We start from the raw sequence: 16,087 nt of genomic DNA on the forward strand, positions 1-16,087 counted from the left end.
CTTGCATCACACCATCACTTCCCCCTCCCCCACCCTCTCTATCTGTCCAGCACCCACACATTCCTCCCACCTCCTTCCCTTTATTCCATGGTCCACTGTCCTTCCCTATCTGATTTCATCATCTTCAGCCAATTGTCACTTCTACCTATCGTGCTACAGCTTCTTACATCATTTCCAATCTCTCCTTCCCTCACCTATTAATCCCCTCTCACCAAGATCCACCTATCATCTGCGAATTCTTGCTCTACACCTTTTCCAAATCTTTTTATTCTGGTTATCTTCCCTCCTTCTTTCCAATCCTGATGAAGGGTCTTGACCCTGAAAAGTCTACTGCCCATATCCCTGCATAGACGCTGCCTGACCTGCTGAGTTTCGCTGGTCTCCAGTGCTTTGCTCCAGCTTTTCAGTATCTGCAGTATCTTGTGTCTCTCATCCCCCACATCTTGGAGGAGAACTATCTACTGGAGAACGTCAAAGATACCATAATCATAACTCTTTCCAAGGTAGGGTATATAAGTGACTACCATTATTACAGAGGACTTTGGAATGTCACCAACAATGTCTTCTTCAACTGCTTTCTCCCCTTGGCAGAAGAAATCCTCCCTCAAGTATGGTGCATTTAGAGTTACAGATATGAAGTGCAGAAACAGGGCTTTGACCCACTGAGTCCACATCAACCACCTATTCACACTCAGTTTTTAATTCTTTATACATTCTTTTCAACTTCCTCCAGATTCTGTCACTCACTTCACAGCTGGGGCAATTTACACTGCCCAAATAACCTGTCAACCTGTGCCTGTTTGGGATGTGGGTGGAAGCTGGAGCACCCAAAGTAACACACGATGTCACAGGGAGAACCTGCACACTCCTGTGAGGGGATCCTGGAGTACCCCTATTAACTGTTTGGAGAGAGACATTCATCATTGATGGTTTGTTTGGAAAGGAGAGAGAGACAGAGTTATTTACCACCGATATGTTGCTTTTGAAAAGAGAGAGGGAGAGAGAGAGACGAAGATTAATGGACTGTCACTTTAAGGCATTGGAAGTAACATTGGATTTTTACTGAGTTAGGAGTTGGAGACAGCACCGAGCAGCTCGGAAGTTGCTATGGTGACCGAAGGCGGTGGACACTCGATGTTATGATTTTCAGCTGGTTGTTGATGTTACTTTCAAGGACTTGTTGCCTGCTTGTGCACTCCTTTACAGACAAAGGAGGGAGGGACTCTTTGAATGACAGGTGATGCTGAGCCTGGTGAAATAAATAGGAGGTCAGATGATACAGACCTCAGGACACATGATCTGGACACTGAATGAGCATTGTTGTGCCCACAGAGAAAGTGGGTTTTGGAGGATCGATCAGGCGGATCGATCCAAATTGTTATTCCATCGGTGGAGAAGGGGTTGACTGGTGGGGAGTTGCCTATGTGTCCACCCTCGCCTGGGTGATAGCTCCACCACAGAAGACTGGTCCCCCTGGTTAAAGTCACAGTTGGTGACTTGTAAAGGATTTCGGAGGACGACGAGAAGATCGACGGCATCAGCTCACCTGAAGACTCGACTCTCTCTCTCTCTCTCTCTCTCTCTCCCCCTCCCCATCCCCCTCCCCCTCTCCATCACTTCTCAGCTAAATACCCTGAACTGAACTTTACTCAACATCGTAAGACTGTATCTTTTTACCCCTAGACTTAACGAAGCTTGGTTTTTTCATACATATATATTCCGCACTTACTTTTATATATAATCATTGCTAACCTGTTGGATTTATTTACATTTATATTACTGTATTGCATAGTTACTAATAAATATTATTAGTTTATAGCAATACGAGACTCCAAAGTGTTTTCCATCTCTGCTGGTTCTTTATCCCCGTCACAGGGTCCGTGACACTCCACACAGATGGGAGCCAAGGTCAAGATTGAACTTGGTCCTCTGGCTGCGTTAGGCAACAGCTCGACTAGCGAGTCATAACATAGTGGAGAGACACAGTGGATTCAGGAAGCAGTACCCACCACTGTTTGTGACCTATTTAAAAATTAATTCCATGCTGTTCACTTCTCGTTGCTCTCCACACCTTGTGGCGCATCGGGTGGCAACCTTGCCATTTGTTTAGCATTTGTCTGTTTTGCTCTTCTGGTGCTAGCTCAACACTCAATCCAGCACAAATGGAAAGCCTACAAGGAGCCCTCAGGATTTGACCCAGGACCACTCGCATCAAAGTCCGGTGCAGATGCCACTACACCACTGGCTGGCAATGCTGTTCACTGTTTTGTACAAATTATATCTGACATGTGAAAGTATTTCCAAAGTATATTGAAATCACAAGGCACTTCAGGAAAGATATCAAACAGATATTTATTAAGGCAAATTATTGGATTTATGGATGGCATATTCAACAAATATTTTTGATGTAAAACAGGTCCAGGGTAATTAGAATAAATAGATACCTATCAGAATTTAAATTCTTTGCCACAGTTTATTACTCCAGGAATCTATGAAAGTCAAAGTATATTATTACCACAATTTAATGCATCAGAAGAACCCATTCACTTAATAATCCTCCAGCTTGGTTTTGACGATGTGTTGGCAAGGTATAAATCTGGCAATATATCAGGTAAGCGTGTTTTAATCACACCAACGTTTGCTCATTTAGACATACACATGACAAATGTACATAAGACCCAAGAACAAAGTTAAGCACAAAGATAGCACTTTATGGAACTGATCTTATGTTTTGTACAAAGTTGGAAACCCAATATATATTGACGTGAAGGAAGCAAACGTAAAGGCTGAAAATAGAGACATTTTTTCTCAAGCATGGAAACCCCTTGATTTCCTGGTCAGCGGCAAACTCAAGGTAAATCTCCTGGTATTAACAAAGTTTTAGTCTAGAAGAGTGTTGCCAAATAATATCACTGAAACTCAAACTGAAATAGTGTAAAGACTCATTACACTTCAATTTACTTGTTACAGGGCCTGGTGGAGCAGGCTGTAGGCGGTATGTCCATGAGAGTTTCCTCACACAATATATAGAACACCTACTTTGGGAAGGAGCAATACTAGATTTCCTCTTGGGGAACAAGGCAGGCTAAGTAACAAAAGTGACAGTTGGGGAGAATTTTGGGTCCAGTGATCTCAATTCTATCAGTTTTAAATGAGTTATGGAGGAAGATAGAACAGGTCACAAGTTAAAGTCGTGCACAAGAGTAAGGCCAGCTTTGAGGGCATTAGGACTGGAGTCAACTGGCTGACTCTATTTAAAGGCAAAGGAACAGATGACAAGTGGGAGGCTTTTAAAAAAGTCATATTCGGAGTCCTTTTTATTAATATAAAAAGATAAAACACCAGGCTTTGGAGGGAAGTCAGGAGGTGAAAAATTGGGGACAAGATGGATTTGGCAGGCAAGATTAAAGATTATCCTGAGAGGTTCTTCAGTTACATTTACAGCAAAAGAGTAACTAGGGAAGGTCCACGTCCTCTTAAAGACCATCATGGCTGCTTCTATGTGGAGCTGCAGGAGATGATTGAGATGTTTAATATATATTTTTCTTCAGTGTGTACTAAGAAAAATAACATGGATACCAATGAAATGAGGGTAATAAGTAGCAAGGTCTTGGGTCATTTATGTATAACAAGGAAAGAGGAATTTGGGCCTTGAAGTACATTAACAAGAGCAAACCCCAGGGCTTGACCAGGTGCAAGGACAGATCCTAAGAGAAGTCTGGGAAGAAATCATGGAGGCCCTTTAGAGATATTTGCTTCATCATTAGCCACTGGTGAAGTTCCAGAAAGCTGGAGGGTGGATAATGATCCATTGTTCAAGGATAGGCCTGGGAACTACAGGCCAGTGATCCTGTCTTCAGTTGTGGCGTAATTACTGGAGGAAATTCTGAGGGAAGAGATCACTTAGATAGTCAAGGCCTGATCAAGGATTGTCAGCATGTTTTTGTGCATGGCGGTCAATCCTAATGAATCTTTTGGAGATTTTTGAAGAAATAACTAAGGGAACAGAATAAGATAGGATAGTGGATGTTGTCTAGATGGAGTTTAGTAAGACAAGACCCCAAATAGCAGGCTGATCTGGAAAATGAGGTTGCATGGAATTCAGGGAGAGCTAGCAGGATGGATTCAGAATTGGCTCAATGATAGGAAGCAGAAGGTGATGGTTAAAGGTCCATTCTCGGACTGGAGGCCTGGGACGAGCGGGGCCACATGGGACCTCTTTTATTCATTGTTTATGTAAATTACTTTTTGCTCTCAGTCTAAAACATCAACTACCCTTTGTCTCTACAGATGCTAATTGAATGGCTGAGTTTTTCCAGCAGATATTTTTCTGTTCCATGGAAAGAAGTAGAATTAATATTTCAGATCAATGCCCCTTTGGTAAAACTAGAAAATGTTAAAAATAGACAATATCCAGTGAAAAGTGGAAGGAAGGAGGACAGCACTGCACAAATGTTTTTGCTAGAGTGGAAGGCAGAAGTGATCAATTGAAACTGTGTGCCGATTCAAAGTTTTATACCCAAAATGTCAACCATCCTTTTAACTCTACAGATGCTGCTTAACACATTGAATTATTCCAGCTGTTTGATTTATGCTCAAAATTTCAGCATCTGTGTTCTTGTGCTTCATCCCTCTCCATAGATCCTATTTGACCTGCTGAGTATTTCACCATTGTTTTGCATCCAGTCATAATGATTTGTATATTGTACAGTAGACAAACTTCTTTTTAGTAATTCCATCATCTCTCAAGAACTGATTCAATGCAGTGGATTCTCCAGGGAAATAAAGGCAAACACACAATAAATCTTCAGTCAAAATCATTTGTGCTTCAAACTGCAAAAGCATTTAGTACTTGCTGGAGCAACAATTGCAATTTATTAACAGATGATATATTTCAGACAGGAAAATCTTTGGTGTATTCATGTCTCTTTGTCTTTACAGGGCAGTGGTGCTCATTCGCCCATGTAGGGCTCTCTCTGTACTGGCTTGGGCTGGCAAACCTGTTTTTTTAAAAACAATGGTTAACATGGTTACCCATCAATGGGAGTAGAATTACTGCTATTTTAAAAGTTAGCTTTGATGGAAAAGAGAGTCAATGGGTCAATCTAATATCAGAGAATGTATACAGTATACAACCTGAAATTCTTCCTCCTCACAGACATCCACGAATCAGAAAAAACTCCAATGAATGAATGACAGAAACATCAGAGCCCTAAAGCACCCCCTACCACGCACAAGCGGCAGCAAAAGCATCAACCCTCCCCTTCCCCCCCACCATCCAAGGGTTAGCAAAGCCCCCAAAGAGACCTTGATCTAGACTCCATCAGAAATCTACCATCCACAACCCAACACTTCAGTATCTCACGGGTCACTCCAGCAACAAACAAGAGTGGAAGACTAGCAGCTCTCTGTTTCAATGTTACAACGTTATCTTTGACAGAAACGAGAGTTGTATTGCGATGAAAGATGTAAATAATGGAGATAATCAAGCACTCCCAACACAAACATAGCAGCGGGACACGGTGCCTTTAAGGGCTTGGCTTTCAAAGTGGTTGGTGGGGGTGGAATGGGATGGGTGAGTGTATGAAACTTCAAAGCAACCAGCGTGTTTGGGGTTGAAGACATCTGTGAGTCATAATGATCAGGACCCGGTTGAAAGGATTTTTCCCAACGCCATGGATAGATCCACTTTCTGGTCAGCAATTCAAAAAGCCAGAGCCCTGTACATATGGTGTAGATTCCTGTGGAAATCTACACCATATATCTGGAGGGAATCTTATGGAGCAGAAATACCTAGAGATCATCATTGTTGAATAGGCAGAGATGTAAGAGGAGAATCCCAGGTTAAGGGGTTTTTAAGGCATTCCTTGTCCTCATAAGAAACTTAAAAATGAAAACATCTTTGATTTACCACTGCCCTTCCTCCACCTGCTATCAGAAACTCCTTCCTGCATTTTTAAAATTGGAGTATTGTATGGGTATGGGATCAGAGTGAGTAATTTGAAGGCCTAAGATTAACTGCTCCATTGCTTGGTTTTGATCAGCATACATCTAATGTAGGGAGTTAATATTACATCCTGTGATGTCTATTCAGTGTCAATTGTGCAAAATCAAAAGCAGTTTTGACCTCAATTAGTCTTAATTAAATAGCACATTCACAACAAGCAGAGGAAGAGTGAAACGCAAAAGTGAAAGGGTAATATACCCTACATAACGTCTGCCCTAATTTACTGGCTAATCATTGTCCAATTGGTTTTTATATCTTGTTTGAAAGAAGCAGAAGGGATCAGTGCTGCTCAAGAGAAAACTACTAATTCATCTAGCACAAAGACATTATTTTCCCCTTTCCAGTCTATATAAAGGCTAATATTCAGGATAGATTGCGGGAAGCATGCACATTAAGGCAGAATTTTGATAGCAAAACAATGCAGACACATATTTGAAGTTACCTCCCAAATCCATGACTTCTAGCTCTGAGGACAAGGTTTAGGAGCACATGGGAATACCACTGACTGCTTGTTCCACTCCAGGTTGTATAATATCATGACCTGTAAATATGTGGTCTTTCCTTTCCTGTCCCTGGGTCTGAGTTCTGGTACGCCCTACCAACCAGTACTGCGAGTGCATATTTACAAAAATGGGTGCTGAGGTTCAAGAAAGCAGCTCACCACCAGTTTCTCCTGAGGAATACCAGTGAAACACATGGATTTTTCAGATTTATACAATAATCCATTACTAATGCTAGTGTTTTTTAAATGTTCAATTTTTTGTAAAATACTTCAATTTAAATTCCCCAGCTTTGGCCTACATTCCATGCCTCTGAAGAAGTTAACCATTCTGTCCCTCCAGTCCAAATACTGAAAGGAAATGGAACGGCGAAGACACCACATTTGACCCAAGATAAACTCCGGGTTTTTATTACTGATGTCATTTAGGAGGTACGTAATACACAAGCTGATTTACCCCTTCCCTGGGATGTGAAGAAGAGCAAATTATGCCCTGTCCATAGACAAGGTGAATAGCAATACAATAGGACACTACAAGTTTACTGACAAGGCAAAATTGCTTTTAATCAGAGGCAGTGAAGCAACACGCAAGTGAATTGATCCTTCTATGAAAGGACGAGAAGTGGAATGGGGAAAGTAGCGGGAATTGTACTAAACCAGTACAAAAGATGCAAAGTGAAAAGGGATGAAATTGGAAAGTGAGTAATAGTAAGATAAAGTTGTAAACTTAAAGAGCAAGCTGAAGAAATTTTACACATCTGGGAAATGGCTGTGTCATATTCTACTTAGTGAGGGTTCATTTCCAGCTTGCATCAACATTTTTAATCTTGGAAACAATCACTGACCTGATCACGTTGTCTAATGCGCTTAAAGGCATATTCTGCAAATGGTTTCCGTGGAATGTATTTTCCGTCGCCTGGCACAACATGTAGGACTCCATGATCAAACACCACCTTTCCTCGTGAGATGGTAACCAAAGGGACCCCATGGCAGACCATACCTTCAAAGATGTTGAAATCCACAGCCTGATGATGTGTTTTAACTGAAATAGTCCTGTTTAAAAACAGAAAGAGCCTATAAAAATCACAACAGTCAAATGAAGTCAGCACAACATTGTGGCCGGAAGAGCCAGCACTGTGCTGTAATGTTCTATGTTCTAATGAGGAAGTATCGATAGCATTTGTACCACAGAGACCACTGTACCACTGCTGACTCTTGATCCAAGAATGCAGTAACTGGGGCAGTGGCAAATAAGCTGTCACTTAGGTGATCTACTCTGGAGAATAGAAAAGTACTGTTCTGTTTAATGGTGAAAAATTGAAATGTTCTGGTGTTCACAGGCAACTGAGTGCCTTTGTACATATATCGCTTAAAGTTAATGTGCAGTTATTGAAAGCAAGGATCATCAAGGATTTCCCATCACTGTCTGCAGGGAGTTTGTACGTTTTACCCGTGACCGCATGCGTTTTGTCTGGTTTCCTTCCACAATCCAAAGATGTACTGGTTGGTAGGTCATTCTAAATTGTCCTCTGATTGCTAGGGTTAAGTCAGGGGTTGCTGGGTGGCGTGGCTCAGAGTGTTGGAAGGGCTATTCTGCGCTGTGTCTCAATAAATTAAGAAACAATAATGGTTATAATTCAGAAAACATAAACATTATACATACTGTACATCTATCTACACCACCACTTCCTCCTGGAATCACTGGTATAGGAAAAGATGCAGCACCTGCCTTTCACCTTCTCTCTTCTCAGCAGGCTGAGGGACACGGGATTGCTGACAATTAAATTCTTTTGATGAGACATCAGAAAATGATTAATATAGCAAAACTACTGATATAAATTTGAACTCTTAGCAGACATTGACAGTGGTACTTGAAAATGGAATCAACACAGGAATTTCTAGCTCAGAAACATTGACAAATGAGGTTTTTGGAAAGAGAAGGTCTACCCTTTACCAAAAAGGCTGCTATGTTACCTGACAACATTTGGGTCCCAAATAACAACATCAGCATCAGAGCCTTTGGCTATTTTCCCCTTTCTGGGATAAAGGTTAAATATCTTTGCTGCATTGGTGCTGGTCACAGCCACAAATCTATTCTCATCCATTTTACCACTGTGCTGGAAGAAAAAGGGAGAAATTAGAGATCTTGTGATAATTTGCAGGGTTTAAACAAACCACTTGCAATACATTATGACAAGCAATTGTATTGGAAGTATTGCAGACTTGGAACTAGAACACTGCTAAAAAACAGGAGTTATACTGCTGACTACAAATCACTTGAGATCAGTGGACATCTGCATTTTGTGCTCATTCACAACACTGCTAATTTAAAAGACCATATACTGTGGCATGCAAAAGATTGGGCAACCCTGGTCAAAATTTCTGTTACTATGAATAGCTAAGCGAATAAAAGATGACCTGATTTCCAAAAGGCATAAAGTTAAAGATGACACATTTCTTTAATATTTTAAGCAAGATTACTTTTTTATTTCCATCTTTTACAGTTTCAAAATAACAAAAAAGGAAAAGGGCACGAAGCAAAAGTTTGGGCACCCTCCATGGTCAGTACTTAGTAACACCCCCTTTGGCAAGTATCACAGCTTGTAAACACTTTCTGTAGCCAGCTAAGAGTCTTTCAATTCTTGTTTCGGGGATTTTTGCCCATTCTTCCTTGCAAAAGGCTGCTAGTTCTGTGAGATTCTTGGGCCATCTTGCATGCATTGCTCTTTTGAGGCCTATCCACAGATTTTCGATGATGCTTAGGTCAGGGGACTGTGAGGGCCATGGCAAAACCTTCAGCTTGCGCCTCTTGAGGTAGTCCATTGTGGATTTTGAGGTGTGCTGAGAACCATTATCCCGTTGTAAAAGCCATCCTCTTTTCACCTTCAGCTTTTTTACAGATGGTGTGATATTTGCTTCCAGAATTTGCTGGTATTTAATTGAATTCATTCTTCCCTCTACCAGTGAAATGTTCCCCTTGCCACTGGCTGCAACACAAGCCCAAAGCATAATCAAACCACCCCCATGCTTAACAGTTGGAGAGGTGTTCTTTTCATGAAGTCCTATACCCTTTTTTCTCCAAATATACCTTTGCTCATTGCAGCCAAAAAGTTCTATTTTAACTTCATCAATCCACAGGACTTGTTTCCAAAATGCATCAGGCTTGTTTAGATGTTCCTTTGCAAACTTCTGACACTGAATTTTGTGGTGAGGATGCAGGAAAGGTCTTCTTCTGATGACTATTCCATGAAGCTCATATTTGTGCAGATGTTGCTGTACAGTAGAACAGTGCACCACCACTCCAGAGTCTGCTAAATCTTCCTGAAGATCTTTTGCAGTCAAATGGGGGTTTTGATTTGCCTTTCTAGCAATCTTATGAGCAGTTCTCTCGGGAAGTTTTCTTGGTCTTCCAGACCTCAGCTTCACCTCCACCATTCCTGTTAACTGCTATTTCTTAATTACATTACGAACTGAGGAAACGGCTACCTGAAAATGCTTTGCTATCTTCTTATAGCCTTCTCCTGCTTTGTGGGCATCATTTATTTTAATTTTCAGAGTGCTAGGCAGCTGCTTAGAGGAGCCCATGCTTGCTGATTGTTGGGACAAGGATTGAGGAGTCAGGGTATTTATGAAGCTTTGAAATTTGCATCACCTGGCCTTTCCTAATGATGATTGTGAACAAGCCATAGCCCTAACAAGCTAATTAAGGTCTGAGACATTGGTCAAAGTTATCTGAGAGCTCAAATCTCTCGGGGTGCCCAAACTTTTGCACGGTGCTGCTTTCCTTTTTTTCCACTCTAAAATTGTACAAAACAAAAATAATACACTAATCTTGCTTAAAATGTTGAAAAGAAGATTTCATCTTTAACTCTATGACTTTTGGAGATCAGTTCTTCTTCTACTTAACTATTCACAGTAACAAAAATTTTGACCAGGGGTGCCCCAACTTTTGCATGCCACTGTATAACACTATTTCCTGTTAATTATTAAAAAGCACAAAGAATTTCTTCAAACTATTTAGTCGACCAACTTGGCAATTTAAAAAGTGTGACTCTTGGGTTGAGCTGTTCTCCAACTGTGGAAATCCATTTGCAAATGTTTAGTCACCATACCAGCAGACATCATCAATGTGCTGTTATGGTCTTTAAACTTCATCAAGTTAACAACGAGATGATGTCTCCTCGTATGGTGACAAAACACTTGCAACTGGATCACCAAAAACGAAGAACAAGTCAACCTAACCATCAACCACCTAAGCTACACATTTTTCAAGTTACTTCCAGTGTGACTCTTCTGATGGGCTGAAATTATAATTCAGTCAATGTAAATTAAAGCTCAGATCAAGACTCAGAAAGATATGCAGCAGGGACAGGTACTCAAGCCCACTGAGTCAGCATGATCAGCTATACCTGTTCCATTTTGCAAACCCCATATTCTCCCGGTCAACCACACTAGAAACATAGAAAATAGGTGCAGGAGTAGGCCATTCGGCCCTTCGAGCCTGCACCACCATTCAGTATGATCATGGCTGATCATCCAACTCAGAGCCCTGTACCAGCCTTCCCTCCGTACCCCCTGATGCCTTTAGCCACAAGGGCCATATCTAACTCCCTCTTAAATATAGCCAAGTAACTGGCCTCAATTGTTTCCTGTGGCAGAGAATTCCACAGATTCACCACTCTCTGTGTGAAGAAGTTTTTCCTAATCTCGGTCCTAAAAGGGTTCCCCTTTATCCTCAAACTGTGACCCCTCATTCTGGACTTCCCCAACATTGGGAACAATCTTCCTGCATCTAGCCTGTCCAATCCCTTTAGGATTTTATACATTTCAATAAGATTCCCCCTCAATCTTCTAAATTCCAGAGAGTATAAACCTAGTCAATCCAGTCTTTCATCATATGAAAGTCCTGCCATCCCAGGAATCAATGTGGTGAACCTTCTTTGTACTCCCCCTATGGCAATAATGTCTTTCCTCAGATTAGGGGACCAAAACTGCACACAATACTCCAGGTGTGGTCTCACCAAGGCCTTGTACAACCGCAGTAGTACCTCCCTGCTCCTGTACTCGAATCCTCTTGCTATAAATGCCAGCATACCATTTGCCTTTTTCACCGCCTGCTGCACCTGCATGCCCACTTTCAATGACTTTTGTATAATGACACCCAGGTCTCGTTGCACCTCCCCTTTTCCTAATCGGACACCATTCAGATAATAATCTATTTTCCTGTTTTTGCCACCAAAGTGGATAACCTCACATTTATCCACATTAAATTGCACCTGCCATGAATTTGCCCACTCACCTAACCTATCCAAGTCACCCTGCATACTCTCAGCATCCTCCTCATAGCTAACACTGCCGCCCAGCTTCGTGTCATCCGCAAACTTGGAGATGCTGCATTTAATTACCTCATCTAAGTCATTAATATATATTGTAAGCAACTGGGGTCCCAGCACTGAGCCTTGAGGTACCCCACTAGTCACTGCCTGCCATTCTGAAAAGGTCCCATTTATTCCCACTCTTTGCTTCCTGTCTGCCAACCAATTCTCTATCCACATCAATACCTTACCCCCAATACTGTGTGCTTTAAGTTTGCACACTAATCTCCTGTGTGGGACCTTGTCAAAAGCCATTTGAAAATCCAAATATACCACATCCACTGGTTCTCCGCTATCCACTCTACTAGTTACATCCTCAAAAAATTCCATGAGATTCGTCAGACATGATTTTCCTTACGCAAGTCCATGCTGACTTTGTCTGATGATTTCACCGCTTTCCAAATGTGCTGTTATCACATCTTTGATAACTGACTCTAGCATTTTCCCCACCACCGATGTTAGGATAACCGGTCTATAATCCCCCGGTTTCTCTCTCCCTCCTTCTTTAAAAAGCGGGATTACATTAGCCACTCTCCAATCCTCAGAAACTAGTCCAGAACCTAAAGAGTTTTGAAAAATTATCACTAATGCATTCACTATTTCTTGGGCTACTTCCTTAAGCACTCTGGGATGCAGACCATCTGGCCCTGGGGATTTATCTGCCTTTAATCCCTTCAATTTACCTAACACCACTTCCCTACTAACATGTATTTCCCTCAGTTCCTCCATCTCACTGGACCCTCTGTCCCCTACTATTTCCAGAAGATTATTTATCTCCTCCTTAGTGAAGACAGAACCAAAGTAGTTATTCAGTTGGTCTGCCATGTCCTTGTTCCCCATAATCAATTCACCTGTTTCTGTCTGTAGGGGACCTACATTTGTCTTAACCAATCTTTTTCTTTTCACATATCTATAAAAGCTTTTACAGTCAGTTTTTATGTTCCCTGCCAGTTTTCCCTCATAATCTTTTTTCCCTTTTCTAATTAAGCCCTTTGTCCTCCTCTGCTGGACTCTGAATTTCTCCCAGTCCTCAGGTGAGCCGCTTTTTCTGGCTAATTTATATGCTTCTTCTTTGGAATTGATACTATCCCTAATTTCCCTTGTCAGCCATGGCTGCACTACCTTCACTGATTTATTCTTTTGCCAAACTGGGATGAACAATTGTTGTAGTTCATCCATGCGATCTTTAAATGCTTGCCATTGCGTATCCACCGTCAACCCATTAAGTATCATTTGCCAGTCTATCTTAGCTAATTCACGTCTCATACCTTCAAAGTTACCCTTCTTTAAGTTCAGAACCTTTGTTTCTGAATTAACTATGTCACTCTCCATCTTAACGAAGAATTCCACCATATTATGGTCACTATTACCCAAGGGGCCTCTCACGACAAGATTGCTAATTAACCCTTCCTCATTGCTCAATACCCAGACTAGAATGGCCTGCTCCCTAGTTGGTTCCTCGACATGTTGGTTCAAAAAACCATCCCGCATACACTCCAAGAAATCCTCTTCTTCAGTACCCTTACCAATTTGGTTCACCCAATCTATATGTAGATTGAAGTCACCCATTATGACTGCTGTTCCTTTATTGCACACATTTCTAATTTCCTGTTTAATGCCATCCCCAACCTCACTACTACTGTCAGGTGGCCTGTACACAACTCCCACCAGCGTTTTCTGCCCCTTAGTGTTATGCAGCTCTACCCATATCGATTCCACATCCTCCCGACTAATGTCCTTCCTTCCTATTGCGTTAATCTCCTCTCTAACCAGCAATGCTACCCCACCTCCTTTTCTTTCATGTCTATCCCTCCTGAATATTGAATATCCCTGAATGTTGAGCTCCCATCCTTGGTCACCCTGGAGCCATGTCTCTGTGATCCCAACTATATCATAATCATTAATAACAATCTGCACTTTTAATTCATCCACCTTGTTACGAATGCTCCTTGCATTGACACACAAAGCCTTCAGGCTAGCTTTTACAACATTCTTAGCCCTTATACAATTGTGTTGAATAGTGGCCCTTTTTGATTTTTGCCCTGGATTTCCCGGCCTGCCACTTTTACTTTTCACCTTACTACTTTTTGCTTCTACCCTCATTTTACACCCCTCTGTCTCTCTGTACTTGTTCCCATCCCCCTGTTGTGAACTAACCTCCTCTCTCCTAGTCCCTTTAATTTGATTCCCACCCCCCCAACCATTCTAGTTTAAAGTCACTTCAGTAGCCCTCGCTAATCTCCCCGCCAGGATATTGGTCCCCCTTGGATTCAAGTGTAACCCGTCCTTTTTGTACAGGTCACGCCTGCGCCAAAAGAGGTCCCAATGATCCAAAAACTTGAATCCCTGCCCCCTGCTCCAATCCCTCAGCCACGCATTTATCCTCCACCTCATTGCATTCCTATTCTCACTGTCACGTAGCACAGGCAGTAATCCCAAGATTATTACCTTTGCAGTCCTTTTTCTCAACTCCCTTCCTAACTCCCTATATTCTCCTTTCAGGACCTCTTCCCTTTTCCTACCTATGTCATTGGTACCTGTATGTACCACGACCTCTGGCTCCTCACCCTCCCACTTCAGGATATCTTGGACACGATCAGAAATATCCCGGACCCTGGCACCAGGGAGGCAAACTACCATCTGGGTCTCTGGACTGCATCCACAGAATCGCCTATCTGACCCCCTTACTATCGAGTCCCCTATTACTACTGCCCTCCTCTTCCTTTGCCTACCCTTCTGAGCTACAGGGCCGGACTCTGTGCTGGAGGCACGGCCACTGTCACTTCCCCCAGGTAAGCTGTCCCCCCCAACAGTACTCAGGCAGGAGTACTTATTGTCAAGGGGCACAGCCACTGGGGTACTCTCTAGTACCTGACCCTTCCCCTTCCCCTTCCCCCTCCTAACCGTGACCCACTTGTCTGCCTCCCATGGCCCCGGTGTGACCACCTGCCTGTATCTCCTCTCTATCAACTCCTCACTCTCCCTGACCAGACAAAGGTCATCGAGCTGCAGCTCCAATTCCCTAACGCGGTCCCTTAGGAGCTGCATCTCGGCGCACCTGGCGCAGATGTGGACGTCCGGGAGGCTTGGAGACACCAGGACCTCCCACATCCGGCACTGAGAACAACAAACTGTCCTCACACTCATACTGCCCCTCTCCTCAAATAACAACAAAAAATGAATACCAAACCTTCCTCGCCTCACCCGTTTCCGCCTAAGCCCATTGAGCCAAAGCCTTTAAGCCTTAACTCTGCTCCCGGCTCACTCCACTGCCCACAAACTACGCTACCCACTATATGAGGCTGACTACCAACTCAAAAATCTTAGGAATATGCAACAGAACTGGAGCACCTGGTGGAAATACATAGGGTCATATGGAGAGTCTGTAAACTCCACAAAGACTGCACCAGATGTTCAGATTGAACCCAAGTTGCTGAAGACATGAGGGAGCAGTTTTACTTGGTATGCCATTATGCCATCCAAAGAAAATGAAATTAATAAATACATCATGAAACGAGCCTGTTTTTATATATTTTATATATCTTACAAATATATTTAGATTCATAGAAAATTACAGCACAGAAACAGGCCCTTCAGCCCACCTCGTCTGTGCCAAACCATTTAAATTGCCTATTCCATCAACCTACACCAGGACCATAGCCCTCCATACCCCTACCATCCATGCACCTATCCAAACTTATCTTAACCATCAAAATCGAGCTTGCATGCACCACTTATGCTGGCAGCTTGTTCCACACTCTCACGATCCTGAGTGAAGAAGACTCCCCTCATGTTCCCCTTAAACTTTTCACCTTTCACACTTAACCCATGACCTTTAGTTGTAAAACTGTTAAAATTCTTAATGAAAGATTAGGACACTCTTCCTACCCACGTACTGCATACTGAGCCTCAATAAGGCTGTAGCCTCGACTCCTTCAGTACCTCCAAACACTCGTACAATGTGGTCAAGAAATAATATTCCTGAAATAAACTCTTCTACAAGGTCTGTTGCACATCACATAAGTATACTCAAAAAGTAATCCCACACTTCCATAATGACTGGGATTACAGTTTGAAAAGATCAGGTATTTCTCACCCTATTCTTTCTTATTTATTCATTCAGGAATGTGGATTTGGTTGGCACTCGTTACTTATTGATTACACACAGGATACTAGTGGTGGTCTTACTTTTCTGCAGTCCGGTAA

General features: G+C 42.3%; 1 protein-coding gene across 1 annotated transcript in view; it reads right to left on the minus strand.

Moving 5' to 3' along the window:
• Positions 1-2,360: 2,360 nt before the first annotated feature.
• dpys (dihydropyrimidinase) overlaps positions 2,361-16,087 on the minus strand; it is a 68,779-nt gene continuing 55,052 nt past the window's right edge. The window contains exons 7-9 of the mRNA XM_072274934.1: positions 8,481-8,623; positions 7,352-7,559; positions 2,361-5,000 (exon numbers count right to left, since the gene is read on the minus strand). Coding sequence (XP_072131035.1) covers positions 4,953-5,000; positions 7,352-7,559; positions 8,481-8,623 — 399 coding nt within the window. The 3' untranslated portion in view covers positions 2,361-4,952. The remainder of the gene's footprint in view (positions 5,001-7,351; positions 7,560-8,480; positions 8,624-16,087) is intronic.

This window comes from Mobula birostris, chromosome 1, assembly GCF_030028105.1.
Source record: "Mobula birostris isolate sMobBir1 chromosome 1, sMobBir1.hap1, whole genome shotgun sequence".
NCBI lineage: Eukaryota > Metazoa > Chordata > Chondrichthyes > Myliobatiformes > Myliobatidae > Mobula > Mobula birostris.